Genomic DNA, 14,924 nt, shown 5'->3' with positions numbered 1-14,924 from the left:
AAAGGGGGGGAGGGAGGGGGGCATGAGGGAAAAGGCAACAAACAGTACAAGAAATGTATCCAATGCCCAACGTATGATACTGTAACCTCTCTGTACGTCAGTTTGAAAATAAAAATTTGAGAAAAAAAAATAGTCTGGGGTTTAGGTACCTAGACCAGCAGTATTGGTGTGATCACTTGAAAACTTACTAGAATGCTAATGCTTGGACCACATTATATACCTAAAATAAGAAACTCTGGAGTGGATCCCAGTGACCTGTGTTTTAACAAGGGATTTCGGGTGCCTACTGCAGTTTTGTTTTGTGTTTTTGTTTTTGTTTTGGCCAGTCCTGGGGCTTGGACTCAGGGCCTGAGCACTGTCCCTGGCTTCTTTTTGCTCAAGGCTAGCACTCTACCACTTGAGCCACAGCGCCTCTTCTGGCTGTTTTCTGTATATGTGGTGCTGGGGAATCGAACCCAGGGCCTCATGTATACGAGGCAAGCACTCTTGCTACTAGGCCATATCCCCAGCCCCCCTACTGCAGTTTGAGGAGCATGTATGAGATAGAATTGCTAAAAAGTTGGGGCCATGGGAATCTTTTGGAGAGGTATAGGAATAGCCACTGATTACAGGAAAGTCTTGTATACAGTGGAACAGTGTTTGATGACAAATAATAAAGCTTTATTGGTGATGTGATTTTCCAATCCAGGGATAGGAAGGTGAATGAAACAGTGTTAAGTACTAATAAACTTGGAAATCTTGGAGTTAGGATTAATGTAAAAGAAAATTCATTATATTTATCTAGAACCTTGTAGTTTTAAATTAACAATACTGCTTTGCTTGTTTCACTTTAATTTTTCAGAAAATTCAAAAGTATAGATACTCTGGAGTTGTAGAGCAGAAAACCATGTTACAGAAGTGTTGTTGAAGGAAAGATAGGTTGGTGGAATTATTCCGTATATTAACAATTCACAATAATCAATTACTGTGAAAAAAAAGATCTACTTGTGAGGTCGTATGTGGATGATCTGAATAAATACAGGTGTTGCAATTGCCCTTCAGGGGTTTATTCAAGTCAGACAAATGAATTGCCAAGTTTATCACTTCAAAACTCTGTGCCAAATGAATGACAGAGACAACGAATACTACAATGTTCAGAGGAGGAAACATAATGCCACATTTGCTTGTTTGTGTCTATTTATTTATTTATTTATTTTTGGCCAGTCCTGGGGCTTGGACTCAGGGCCTGAGCACTGTCCCTGGCTTCTTTTTGCTCAAGGCTAGCATTCTGCCACTTGAGCCACAGTGCCACTTCTGGCCATTTTCTGTATATGTGGTGCTCGGGAATTGAACCCAGGGCCTCATGTATACGAGGCAAGCACTCTTGCCACTAGGCCATATCCCCAGCCCCAATGCCGCATTTTATTATACTGATGGCACTGCCATGAATGACCAGGCCTTGACTCCATATAATATAAAGCAATGTACACATTATAAGTACCTAAGGGTTTTTCCTTTTTTCAATAATGTTAATAAAGAGTAAATTCCTGAATTTACAATTCTTGTTATTGTGAGATAGCATAACATATTGGCACATTACAATAAAGAGACTTAGTGGATGTACTATAAAATTTATTTTGAGGCAGTTGTGTCATTCACTGTTCAAAGGGAGCTGGTTTACCATAAAGCCTAAATTGCAGAGTAATATCAATAATATAGAGAAATTAAATTTGGCTTCTTTGGCAGTTGGGAGATTAGCAATTATTACAATTATTACCACTGCCCAAAAATTTATTTGGAGGAAACAAATGCTTATTTTTCATTGCTTACATTTGATAATGCAGTGTCATTTTACTACAAGTTCTTCTGTTGAATCACACCAGGTTACTATTTTTTGTATGAATTGTAGTTGTCTTGATTCTCTAGTATATACTCTTAAGTAACATCAAGAATGATAGTAGAAAAGCAAGTCAGATTTTCTAAAACATATTCTCTTGTGTAGATTGTCTTTGTCTTTACATCTGCTGCACAACCCTTGAACGTGTTTGTTGCGTCTGTCCTTTTTAGTAGTTGAGAACAGCATAGTAGGTATTCCTAAGCAGTTCTACTGGTGAATTGTGTGTGTGTGCGTGCGCTTGTGTGTGTGCATGCATGTGCCAACTCTGAAACTCATGTTGTTATTTATTGCTCTACCACATGAGCAGCATCTCTACTTTCAGTATTTTGTTGGTTAATTAGAGATTTATTTATTTATCATTTTTCACTTTTAGTAATTTAAAGCTTTTGACATTTTTAAGACAAAATCTTTTTTTTGGGGGGGGGGGGGGGCGGGGGGGCAGTCCTGGGCCTTGGACTCCGGGCCTGAGCACTGTCCCTGGCTTCTTTTTGCTCAAGGCTAGCATTCTGCCACTTGAGCCGCAACGCCACCTGTGGCCATTTTCTGTATATGTGGTGCTGGGGAATTGAACCCAGGGCTTCATGTATACGAGGCAAGCACGCTTGCCACTAGGCCATATCCCCAGCCCAAGACAAAATCTTTATGGTTACTATTCATTAAAAAAAAACCTATATTAAAGTACAACCTGTTGATAGACACAGTCTTCAAATTGAGCTTCTCTTCTGAGGAAGAAAAGAATAAAACTTAATAAACGTGCAGTTCTAAACACAGATGGTGGTGATGATGGTAATTGGCTATCCTTTTGTTGTGAATTGCTTAGTTTTATTACCTTGTGGTCATTAATAGGTACAATCTGAGTGGTCACTGCTTAGAAATTTACGATTTTCTTCTGGTCTTGTATGTGATATATCTATAATTATTCTCTGTACTTTCTGTTTCAAAGCTTTAGCTTCAGTTTGTTAATGCTTATGATTTCAATATCGTCTATATCATTATTACTTTGTGTATTTGGCCTATCAATATTCTTAGGGATAGTTAAAATCTACTGTGATCCCATAAGTATGGTTTATAATTATGTCTTTCATAATTATATATTTTCATGGAATTATTATGGTACATATAGTGATTGATGACTAATGTAAAGCTAATACTCTTTGCATTTAAATTCTCTTTAATTTGCCTTTTTTTTTTTTTTGCCAATCTTGGAGCTTGGACTCAGGCAGGGCCTGAGCACTGTCCCTGGCTTCTTTTTGCTCAAGGCTAGCACTCTGCCACTTGAGCTACTGTGCCTCTTCTGGCCTTTTCTTTATATGTGGTGCTGAGGAATAAAAGCCAGGGCTTCATGTATATGAGGCAAGCGCTCTTGCCATTAGGCCATATTCCCAGCCCTTTAATTTGCTTTTAATATTGCCAACTTAGATACTTAGATTCCATATACTTGTCCTTTATCTGTAACTTCCACGTTTTATAAAGAGAATTGGTGTGTGTGTGTGTGTGTGTGTGTGTGTGTGTGTGTGTGTGTGTGTGTGTGTGTGTGTGTGTGTTGGTCCTAGAGCTTGAACTCAGGGTCTCGGCACTATATCTGAGCTTTTTTTGCTCAGGACTAGCACTCTACCACTTTTCAATATGGTTCCACTTGCTTTTTGGTCATTAATTGGAGGGAAGAATCCAATGGCCTTTCCTTCCAGGGCCGGGTGGGAATTTTGATTCTTAGATCTCACCTTCCTGAGTAGCTAACTTTTTCAAATTTCAGAAGGGAAATATCACCACTGAAATAAAAGCTCTGGAGGAAGTTCATTCGTATTTTATGACTTTGTAATTATAGGCCTCTCAGTCCCATCTTATTAACTGATTGGGAAGCATAGCTTATAATAGAAAAAAGAAAAAAAACATGTAGATACAGGGGCAAACAAACTGTGTTCTACTTTCAATCAGTCAGTACACATCTGGTCACAGAAATGTTGATGAGGAGTATGTCTGACAAGATAGGAAGCCATAAATAATGGAATGGAGAGCTTTGCTTTGTTCCTGGGTAGGAAAGCTCTGTCAGTTTCCTGTAAATGGATGGATTCAGTGCAGTCCCAACAGGCTTTCTTTTCGTGGAAACTGAGTTCATTCTAAAACTAATCTGGAAATAAGGATGGATTTCCAGTAACCAGAGGAACTTTAAAAAAGGACAAAGTTTTGAGAGTTACTGCCTAATTTCAAGACTTACTGTAAAGCTGTGGTGATCACAATAGATCTAAGGAGCATAATAGAGTCTAGAAAAACCCACATTTGTAATGAACTTCAAATTGGCTTCCTGAGGCCTTTTTAAGCTTTTGAAAAAGAAAGCTTTATTGGATTAAGAGTTTTTAAGCGAATCTTTGTATGGTGCAGCTTTTTTGAAAGCGGTCCTACCTACTCCCTGTTTATTTCATTCCTAATTATCTACAGCCATAATTTGGTTGATTAAGAGGGTGTATCAGTTGTGTTTGACATGCTACATCTTGCCCTGCATTTATAAGGCCAGAAGTAGCAGGTCCTTCAGGTTAAATGTGTTTGAGTCAGACAAAATTATTCCATTTGTTCTCTGGAAACAAACTATAAAACATGAAATTAAACTTAATATCTAGCATTTACAAAATGAATAACACTGATTGTTTGACAAGTACATGAAATACTTGCAATGAATGAATTGTCTCTTCCTCACAAACACCAGTGGTACACTGTACTAATTTGAATTTATTTCAACTTAAATATTCTAAGTATTTTTATAAATTTGAAGATTTACACATTTAGTGGGGAAAGTTATTAGAGATCATGCTTTCTTGTCTTTGGTGATAAATGTAATTTTGCTCACTTCATTTAAGTTTTATACTTATAAGAAATGTTTAATGTCAAAGTATAACTTACACAGTTTCTTAACTGTATAACCTAATGAATTTTTATGAATGCATGTACACACCCATGTAAACACCCTTCCCCTACACCCAGATCAAAATATAAAGCATTTCTAGCATTCTGAAGGCTTCCTCAAGCTTCCTACTCTTTTTTCTCATCAATTCCTGGTACTCAAGGGTAGTCACTACTATTAGATATCACAAAAACAAGTTTGGTTTAGTTTTGAGGATCATATAAAAAGAACCATAAAAGATGATTTTTTTTTCCTTTCAGTATTAGGGATTGAACATGGATATTGTGCATGCTAAGGCAACACTGAGCTCCAGCCCAAGCCCCAATACAAATAGTTCCGTGTTTGACTTTTTATTCAACTTACATGTCCAGACTCTGAGATTATTCTGGTCAAGTAGCAATTACATTACAAAGATTGTGGCATTGATTCATATTTTATGATTTAAGTTTTCTGAAGAGGATGTCTTCCCAGAAAATTTCTTTTCTCAAATGCAGAATTTTTAAGGGGACATCCTGCCTTGTATCATTTAGTTAAGATATTTTACTTCTGGCCTTGATATGTATCAGTTATACTTAGCACTTTTATGAGAACTATAATGTTTAGAGCTGCAGGTAACTAAGTTATAGCTATATATGTAAAAAATGAAATTCTTCTTCCTTTCTCTTTGAGAGATAAAGGTCTGTACAATGAGAGCATGGGGATGGATACTTCCAGAACCTCAGAGAATAAATGGCATTAGAAATAATAATAATAAAGCCAGCACCAGTGGCTCTCGCCTGTAATCCTAGCTACTTAGAAAGCTGAGATCTGAGATTGAGGTTTGAAGCCAGCCTGGGCAGGAAGGTCTATGAGACTCTTATCTCCAATTAACCACCAGAAAACTGCAAGTGGAGCCCTGGCTCAAAGTGGCAGAGCACTCACTAGCCTTGAGTGAAAGAGCTAAAGGACAGAACCCAGGCCCTGAGTTCAAGCTGCATGACCAACAAACAAAAGAAATCAGAAAAATATTTCCTAGAACTTAAGGGGTGGATCAAGGGGTGAAGTGCCAGCCATAAGCATAAAAATTGAGAGCATGAAGCCCAAGGTCAAACCTTTTAAGGGTGCGTGCGTGTGCGTGTGTGCACGTGCGCACACACGTGCACACGCACATACAATGTTTTTGTGAGTGAAATCATGTCCTCACCAAAGGAAAGCCAGTGTTTCTCTAGAATGCTGCATGTCTTCCTCTAGAAACTGGAAATATGCTAATCTTCATTAACCTTTCATCTGGCTCTGGAAAAAAAAAGGAGTAAATTCCAGTTCCTTTTGATGTTACTGGTTTTTCTGCCTTTCTATATTCCAGGCCCCAGAAAATAAAATGAAGTCACTGAGTTCATTCTTTTAGTTTCCTCCTTTTGGTTTTATGCAGATAGCAAAGGTAGAAGAACAAGATCCTTTTCATCTTGAAGCTTAGTCTGCAGTTGGGAGGGGGGAATAAAAGCTACTCTTTATAAAAAAAGACCTTTACCATAAAACTTACTTCTTTTACTAATGATATCTGTTAGCAGTTGGGAGACAACAGTGCAGCAGATGTATGATCAAGAGTCCAAGGTTGTTAGATGGCAAGAGAAGTGCCAGCTCTTTAGAGGCTAAGTACTTCATTCCAAAATTGCTGATGCATAATTGTTAAAAGCTAGCAAGAAAATGGTTTAAGGGCTGGGGATATGGCCTGGTGGCAAGAGTGTCTGCCTCATATACATGAGGCCCTGAGTTCGATTCCCCAGCACCACATATACAGCAAATGGCCAGAAGTGGCGCTGTGGCTCAAGTGGCAGAGTGCTAGGCTTGAGCAAAAAGAAGCCAGGGACAGTGCTCAGGCCCGGAGTCCAAGCCCCAGGACTGGCCCCCCCAAAAAAAAAAAAACCAAACAAAAAAAAAAGGAAATGGTTTAAGTAGATGTTGCTATTCACAGTTAACATTTTTAAACCATCATAAATAGGATGGTCAAGTAAGGTATGATTGTTGCTCAGGGACTGTGCCCAGACCCTGAGTTCAAGCCCCATGACCAACAATATACATACATGCATGCACGCGTAATTATCTTACTTATGTGACTGTAAGCTCTCTGTACATCACCTTTATGATAACAATAAAAATTTATATTAAAAAATAAAACAGAGGGAACTGTTTTATTTACATTTTCTCTGCATCCTGTATCTTCAGAGGTAAGGATGTGCCGTTCCTCTAGGTTTAGGAAGGGCAGAATAGGTATTAAATTGGATCTTTTGACCTCTCATATAAAATGGTAACATTTTCTGGTTTTATCTCATTTTTGCCTCACTGGTAGCTTGTTTTTGATTCTCTTGTTTTTTTGTGTCACTTGTATGTCTCCTTTCTTTTAGTTGTCAAGAAGGGTAAATTAAAGGCTGATTCTAATTTACTTAACTAATTAATTGAAGTAATTCTAATTTAATTCTAATTTATAAGCTGCAAAAATAATTTTAAAATATTCTGGAAGTACCTAAAAGTCATACAGATACCATTTTAGGACAAATATGCCAGTTGACATAGAATTGGAATAGATATAAGAACCAGAAGCATAATTGAGCTGTTATATCATTTCTTTTTTTTTTTTTTTTTCTTTTTTTTTTTGCCTGTCCTGGGCCTTGGACTCAGGGCCTGAGCACTGTCCCTGGCTTCTTTATGCTCAAGGCTAGCACTCTGCCACTTAAGTCACAGCGCCACTTCTGGCCATTTTCTGTATATGTGGTGCTGGGGAATCGAACCAGGGCTTCATGTATACGAGGCAAGCGCTCTTGCCACTAGGCTATATCCCCAGCCCTATATCATTTCTTTATGATACAATTTTTAAGAGGATTAGTGTTTGCTTAGACATGATAAATTATACAGGACTCTAGATATTCACAGAGTGGGACCAGAGGAAAATATTCCTAGGATAGGATTACAAAGGCTCAATAGTTATATGTACATATAATCACGTAAAATAATATTTACGGAAATGAACTCCAAGAAATGGAAACAATAGCTTTTTTTGTTATTTTATTTTAGTTTTTCTCCTTTGCTAGTGTTTTTGCTTTCTGTATCTTTTGTCTTCTAAGTAAATTTTTCTGTTTGGGGGGGCATAATGGGGAGCACAGAAATGGTGGAACACAAGGTGAACAAATGCAGCAATGATACTCAGTGGACACTGTTGAAAATGAACTAAACAACTTGTGGGAGAGTCAAGAGCGAAAAGCTGGGAGAGAGTGAGGGAAGCTGTGGCACTGTTCAAGCAGAAATATACTCATTACCTGACTTACGTGACTGTAACCCTTCTGTACATCATCTTTACAATAAGAGTTTTAAAAAAGAGAGTACTAGTGTTTGAACTCAGGACCTTGGTCTGACTAGGCAGGTGCTTTCCAACTTGAGCCATATCTTAATGTTTTTGTTTAGTTTATTTCTTTTTTTTTTTTTTGGCCAGTCCTGGGCCTTGGACTCAGGGCCTGAGCACTGTCCCTGGCTTCTTCCCGCTCAAGGCTAGCACTCTGCCACTTGAGCCACAGCGCCGCTTCTGGCTGTTTTCTGTATATGTGGTGCTGGGGAATCGAACCTAGGGCCTCGTGTATCCGAGGCAGGCACTCTTGCCACTAGGCTATATTCCCAGCCCCAGTTTATTTCTCATATAGAGTCTTGTTTTTGCCAATGGCTGGCCTCGGATTACAATCCTTATAATTAAATAACAAGTTAGCATTATACAGTACTTCATATCTTAAACTATCTATTTTGGAGGTGGAGACATTGATCCAACAGTAGATTGCCTTCCTAGCAAGTGGGAGGTCCTGAGCTCAAACCTTAGGACTACCCCTAAAAATCAAAAGGCAGAGCAAAACACAACAAATAAACTTGAGAAATCATATTAGAAAATGGATAATTTTACTTAATAAGTGGTGTCCAAAGAAATTTTCAAACATCCATAACAGAACAATTTAAGATTATACCTTCAGGGATTATTTGTTTTTATTATTTACTAGATACCAGGAATCCAAGAATTAGGCAGAAAATTCTGAAACTACAGCAATTATATATGGTGCCCTCTTTATCTTCTATCGAGGGAAAACGTAGTTAGTGATTGTGAATGACTATGAGTAGTATCTTTTCTTAGATGTGTAGTGTATATCCAGCATCTTTAGGGAGAAGTGTTACTAAATAGTAACAATGGAACATTTCTAAGACACCTTCCCCCATTTAATCCTCACTACAGCTTATCTATGAAGTGAGGATTAGTTTTACAAATAAGGTAATTTGGAGAGGGATACGTAACTATATAAGATATTATATGTGTCAAGATGAAGACCTTTGGCTAATCTGTTTTTTTTTTTTTTTTTTTTTTTTTTTTGCCAGTCCTGGGCCTTGGACTCAGGGCCTGAGCACTGTCCCTGGCTTCTTCCCGCTCAAGGCTAGCACTCTGCCACTTGAGCCACAGCGCCGCTTCTGGCCGTTTTCTGTATATGTGGTGCTGGGGAATCGAACCTAGGGCCTCGTGTATCCGAGGCAGGCACTCTTGCCACTAGGCCATATCCCCAGCCCCCTAATCTGTTTTTTAGTCATGATTTGTGTCAGCCTCCTGATTACAGTTGTCCACCACTGTGGCTGAGACTTAGTATTTACATAAATGTGGGAACAAAAAGGAGAAGGGCGGCCTAAAGGAAATGGAAAGTTTTCTCAGGGAAGAAAAAGCATGAACTTTTCGTGCTCTGGATTTTAAGAGAACTTTGAAGAGAGGCTTTAAGATGTTTCTTTGCATATCAGATTTCTGCTTATTTCTAGCTTTGCTCTTCTACTTGAAATTCTGTTTGAGCAATGTTTTCTGTGGAATGTTGGTAAAAGTCTCTGAATGGAATCACTTGATACTAAACTTAGTTCATATCACTTTACTCTTTCATAATAGCATTCTTGAGTACAGTGAATAGAACAACTAAAGTATAGGACAAAAAATTTTAAACTTTGGGAATTGAATTTTTGACTTCGTTTGTTAGCATTCTTTGAAGGATTTTGGAAATATTTGCTTTAAATTCCTTCCTTTTAGTTGTCAAGAGGGTGAATTAAAGACCAATTCTAACCACAACTAGATTTCCTCACTTGTATGTTTGCGTAATTCCTTACAATTACTTAAAAATACATTTTGTGGTTTGACTGTTTTCTCAGCAATCCAGTACTTAGATGTCATGCATGTGTTTTGGAAAGTTTACAGCAACATAGTGTTGATCACAGTTGCACTAACTTTATTACTTATCACTTAAAAACACTTTGAAAACGTGTCATTTCTCTGTGTTTTTTATTTTTGTTTGTTTTGCCAGTCCAAGGGCTGAGCATTGTCCCTGGCTTCTCTTTGCTCAAGGCTAGCACTCTACCACTTGAGCCACAGCGTCACTTCTGGCTGTTTTCTGTATATGTGGTGCTGGGGAATTAAACCAGGGCTTCATGTATAAGAGGCAAGCACGCTTGCCACTAGACCATATCCCCAGCCCCTCTCTGTGTTTTTAAAAAAGGAGAATTATAATCCAATATGGTAATTTATTTTTCAGTGTTCTTCACTATTCCTCTGCCAACAATTCTTGATGGACTCTGTCTAAACTTAATCATTTCCTGACTGCATGCCTTTGCTTTGGCAATTTATTCTGTTTGGAATACTACCTTTAGCCACAGTTAAATGTTAGCCTCTTAAAGGGATACACATATTTAAAAAATTGTGCATTGCAGTTAAGGCAATTTTTCTGCCATCAAAACACTCGTTTTTCTCTTTTAAAAAAGTGTTCTGGGGCTGGGAATATGGCCTAGGCAAGAGTGCTTGCCTCCTACACATGAAGCTCTCAGTTCGATTCCCCAGCACCACATATATGGGAAATGGCCAGAAGGGGCGCTGTGGCTCAGATGGCAGAGTGCTAGCCTTGAGCCGGAAGAAGCCAGGGATGGTGCTCAGGCCCTGAGTCCAAGGCCCAGGACTGGCCAAAAAAAAAGTGTTCTGTCTTGTATTTATTTTTGTATATGTTTATTTTCCCAACATCACTTTTGAGTCTATTAGCAAATAACTTCAATGTTGAGAAGAATATTGCTAATCTACATAGTGTTTAAAATTATTCTATACATTACACAAAAACCAGTGCAAATAAAAAATATATTACTATTTTTTCTGCCAAGGGCCATTTGAGTATTATAACATCATTCACAGACCATATAAAATTATCAATACAAATAGATAGAGCCTAGAAAGCCAATTAGAAGCATAGATATTTGTTCACCATGTACCAAGTGATTTCAGGGCCTTTATGTGGCTCAAGGGTCAGGAATTTTCCCACCCCTTTTTATTCTATGGAATTAAAGGTAAAATATACAATTTTGCCAGAGCAGTAATACTTTTATTGATTTCAGCTGTGTTGGTCAATGAGTAAATCTCAGGTTTAGACTGATAAGCCATATGAACTGCTTTCACTTTCAATGCCTTCTAGTTGGTGCTACCATGTTGAAGACAGGCCAGGCCAGGCCAAGGATGAGGAGGAAGTGTATTGCAAGTCCTTTTCTAGTTTGTGCAGATATCAACATAGTGCATAGAGTATAGTATTTAGACTTGGGTGGCATTCAGGCTTGTATGTTAGCAGTGATCATCAAGAATTTATGAATTTGAAACACTAACAGTGTATCAGAAATCATAAGGAAACTGTTCAAATTAAAGACTGTCAAGAATTAGCCATGGGAGACAGAATGCCAGCCTAGAACTATTTTGAGACCTGGGAACTTGGGAATTGACAGAAGGCTGATAAGAAAAATTAATTAAAAGAGTAGGGTGGAGGCTGGGGATATGGCCTAGTGGCAAGAGTGCCTGCCTCATATACATGAGGCCCTGGGTTCGATTCCCCAGCACCACATATACAGAAAATGGCCAGAAGTGGCGCTGTGGCTCAAGTGGCAGAGTGCTAGCTTTGAGCAAAAAGAAGCCAGGGACAGTGCTCAGGCCCTGAGTCCAAGCCCCAGGACTGGCCAAAAAAAAAGAGTAGGGTGAACACCGGCAGTGGTGATAGAATTATTAGAGGGAGTTAAAGCACAGTACTTTCAAGAATATACAAGAGAAGAGGAAGATCATGGGAAAAGGGGAGTAGAAACAGTTTATGTCCATTTGAGGACTACCCTAGGGTCTAGTTCTGGTCTTCATTTCCTTAAAAAAAATCATAACTCATTTTATTGGTGATTGATTCACATGACATTAAATACCATTTCATTTTATGTCAGTAACTCCACACACACACACACACACACACACAGACACACACACACACACACCTCTGGTTCTGACTCTTACTCTTCACATCCAAGTGCCTTTGGCAACTCTGCTATAAAGGAAAAGTTTCATATTTCTATTTACTCAGTGCAAAATGTTAGCATCATCAGCTTATTTTCACTCACTTCTAATCTGCCAAGAAATTTCATTTTTATCACCTCTAGAATACATTCAACTTGCAGCAAGTTCTTAACTGTACTGCTACTACCTTAATTTCAGGCCATCATCACCTTATGCCAGATAGTATTACAGCATTTTCATAGTCAATTCAAAGGATAATTCAACTCTGATAAAAGTTATTTTCATAAAATTATACTAACTTTTTGATATAACTATTCCACGATCTTCTGTAAATTTCTTACAACTTGACCTACAGTGATATCAGTATAATACACTCAGATTAAATAATGGAATTGGCAGTCACAGACTTCTGTGTAACCCAGTTCACCCAACAATGATCTTAAACTCCACACTAACTTCCTTTTGATATTGGAAGACAAATTTATATTCCTTCTAATGGCGCTGTTGGCCTTAATGGATAGATAGCTTTACTTTTAGGAAGAGGTCACCTAAGTAATAATATGTATGTATGTGTTTTTATATAATATACTATATACGCCGGAATATATTGGAGTGATATTACTTCCTCTGATAATTTCAAGGAATTTTTTTTTTTTTTTTGGTACCATTACGAAGCAGTAAGCATAGCTGATCCTGCTGCCCTGGGCTTCATCATTTCTCCATGGTCTCTACTGTTGCTACCATCTGGTAGTGTGTCATTTACAGATGAAAATATTTCCAATCAGGACCTTCGAGCATTCACTGCACCAGAAGTTCTTCAAAATCAATCACTGACATCTCTCTCTGATGTTGAGAAGGTAAATTAAATTTAAAATCTTTATTAACATTTTTTTAATTTTAACATGAGTAGGCAAGACAATTGGCTATTCCAGTTCCTTAAAAAGAACTTAACAATTGTGTGTTCAAGAAACTTATTTTACTTAAGAATTTCAGACAGTTCTAGACAAAATTATGAATTTCAGAAAAATGCTAAAACAATTGAGAGACTATTAATTCGTGTTTACAAAGAGTTGTAAAATACAACACTGCTGTAGGAAAGATACAAAAATAACTTGGAGGAACAGTCTGAAAGTGTACTGAACACACTAATATGGCAGGATGAGGCGATTTCTTTTTCTTTTCTTTTCTTTCTTTCTTTTTTTTTTTTTTTTTTCCTTTTTTGCCAGTCCTGGGCCTTGGACTCAGGGCCTGAGCACCATCCCTGGCTTCTTTTTGCTCAAGGCTAGCACTCTGCCACTTGAGTCACAGCGCCACTTCTGGCCATTTTCTGTATATGTGGTGCTGGGGAATTGAACCCAGGGCTTCATGTATACGAGGCAAGCGCTCTTGCCACTAGGCTATATCCCCAGCCCCATAAGATTCACACATATATATATATATATATATATATATTTTTTTTTTGCCAATCCTGGGGCTTGGACTCAGGGCCTGAGCACTGTCCCTGGCTTCTTTTGGCTCAAGGCTAGCACTCTGCCACTTGAGCCACAGCGCCACTTCTGGCCGTTTTCTATATATGTGGTGCTGGGGAATCGAACCCAGGGCTTCATGTACACGAGGCAAGCACTCTTGCCACTAGGCCATATTCCCAGCATAAGCATGTTTTTTTGTTTGTTTGTTTTTGTTTGTTTGTTTGTTTTTTTGGCCAGTCCTGGGCCTTGAACTCAGGGCCTGAGCACTGTCCCTGGGTTCTTTTTGCTCAAGCTAGCACTCTGCCACTTGAGCCACACTGCCATTTCTGGCCGTTTTCGATATATGTGGTGCTGGGGAATCGAACCCAGGGCTTCATATATACAAATTAAGCTCTCTTGCCACTAGGCCATATTCCCAGCCCAATGTGACATTTTTTTCTTGTTCCTTATTTTATTTTATTTATCTGTTTGGGGTTTTTTAGCCTGTCCTGGGCCTTAAACTCAGGGCCTGAGCACTATCCCTGGCTTCTTTTTGCTCAAGGCTAGAACTTCTGGCCGTTTTCTGTAAGAGGCGATTTCTGTATAGGGAAATAAAGTGTTTGATCCAGTCTGCAAGAAAAGTACTTACTTAATATTTAGTGATGTCATAAACAAAGCATCATTTACCTTGGGCTATGAGACATTACTAGATTTTAGATGAGTACAACTATGTAGAAAGAACATTCTCCTCAAGGTTATTAGTGTGGAAAATGACAAGATGTAAGAAATTATATACTGTGGATGGAAATTGTTTATCAGAACAGCTAGTCTAAAGAAACAAGGGGACTTGAGAGACTTTCTTCTAAATGTAGTAGGGATCTATCATATTTATAGAATTGTGTTACAATGAGCTTTATGATTTTTCCCCTCTATTTTCTTGTGGTTAAGTGGAGATAATGGTCTCATGGACTTTTCTTCCCAGGCTGGTTTTGAACTGCAATCTTCAGGTCTCAGCCTCCTGAGTAGCTAGGTTTATAGGCATGAGCCACCAGTGCCTGGCATGATGTTGTGTTTTAATCTGGAAAAAAAGGACTGATAATTCTATTCTAGAGAATATAAAAAAGTGAATATAAGGAAATGAAGGCAATACTTACACAATCTTTGTGAACAGTGAAGAGGAAGGAATCATTTATGTTAGAAACATAGTATATCTGTGGTGATGTCAGTGACTTCAGAATAAGATCAAATTTCATTGTTAAAGCTATAAAAAAAAACTTTTGTGCAAACGTTTAATGTATAATGTATCAGACCATGGGTAATTGAGATATACAGCTTAGGAAAATTCAGAATCTGTGATTGTACCAACAG

General features: G+C 38.2%; 1 protein-coding gene across 6 annotated transcripts in view; it reads left to right on the top strand.

Annotated features, from left to right (window-relative positions):
- Positions 1-14,924, top strand: part of Ptpn13 (protein tyrosine phosphatase non-receptor type 13) — a 174,874-nt gene that overhangs the window by 38,190 nt on the left and 121,760 nt on the right. For all 6 annotated transcript variants that reach the window (XM_048364271.1, XM_048364268.1, XM_048364267.1 and 3 more), the window contains exon 3: positions 12,787-12,965. In XM_048364271.1, the coding sequence (XP_048220228.1) occupies positions 12,787-12,965 (179 nt within the window). The remainder of the gene's footprint in view (positions 1-12,786; positions 12,966-14,924) is intronic.

Source organism: Perognathus longimembris, chromosome 16, assembly GCF_023159225.1.
Source record: "Perognathus longimembris pacificus isolate PPM17 chromosome 16, ASM2315922v1, whole genome shotgun sequence".
NCBI classification, from domain to species: Eukaryota; Metazoa; Chordata; class Mammalia; order Rodentia; family Heteromyidae; genus Perognathus; species Perognathus longimembris.
The sequence above is the reverse complement of the archived record's forward strand: the minus strand, read 5'-3'. Positions and strand labels throughout refer to the sequence as shown.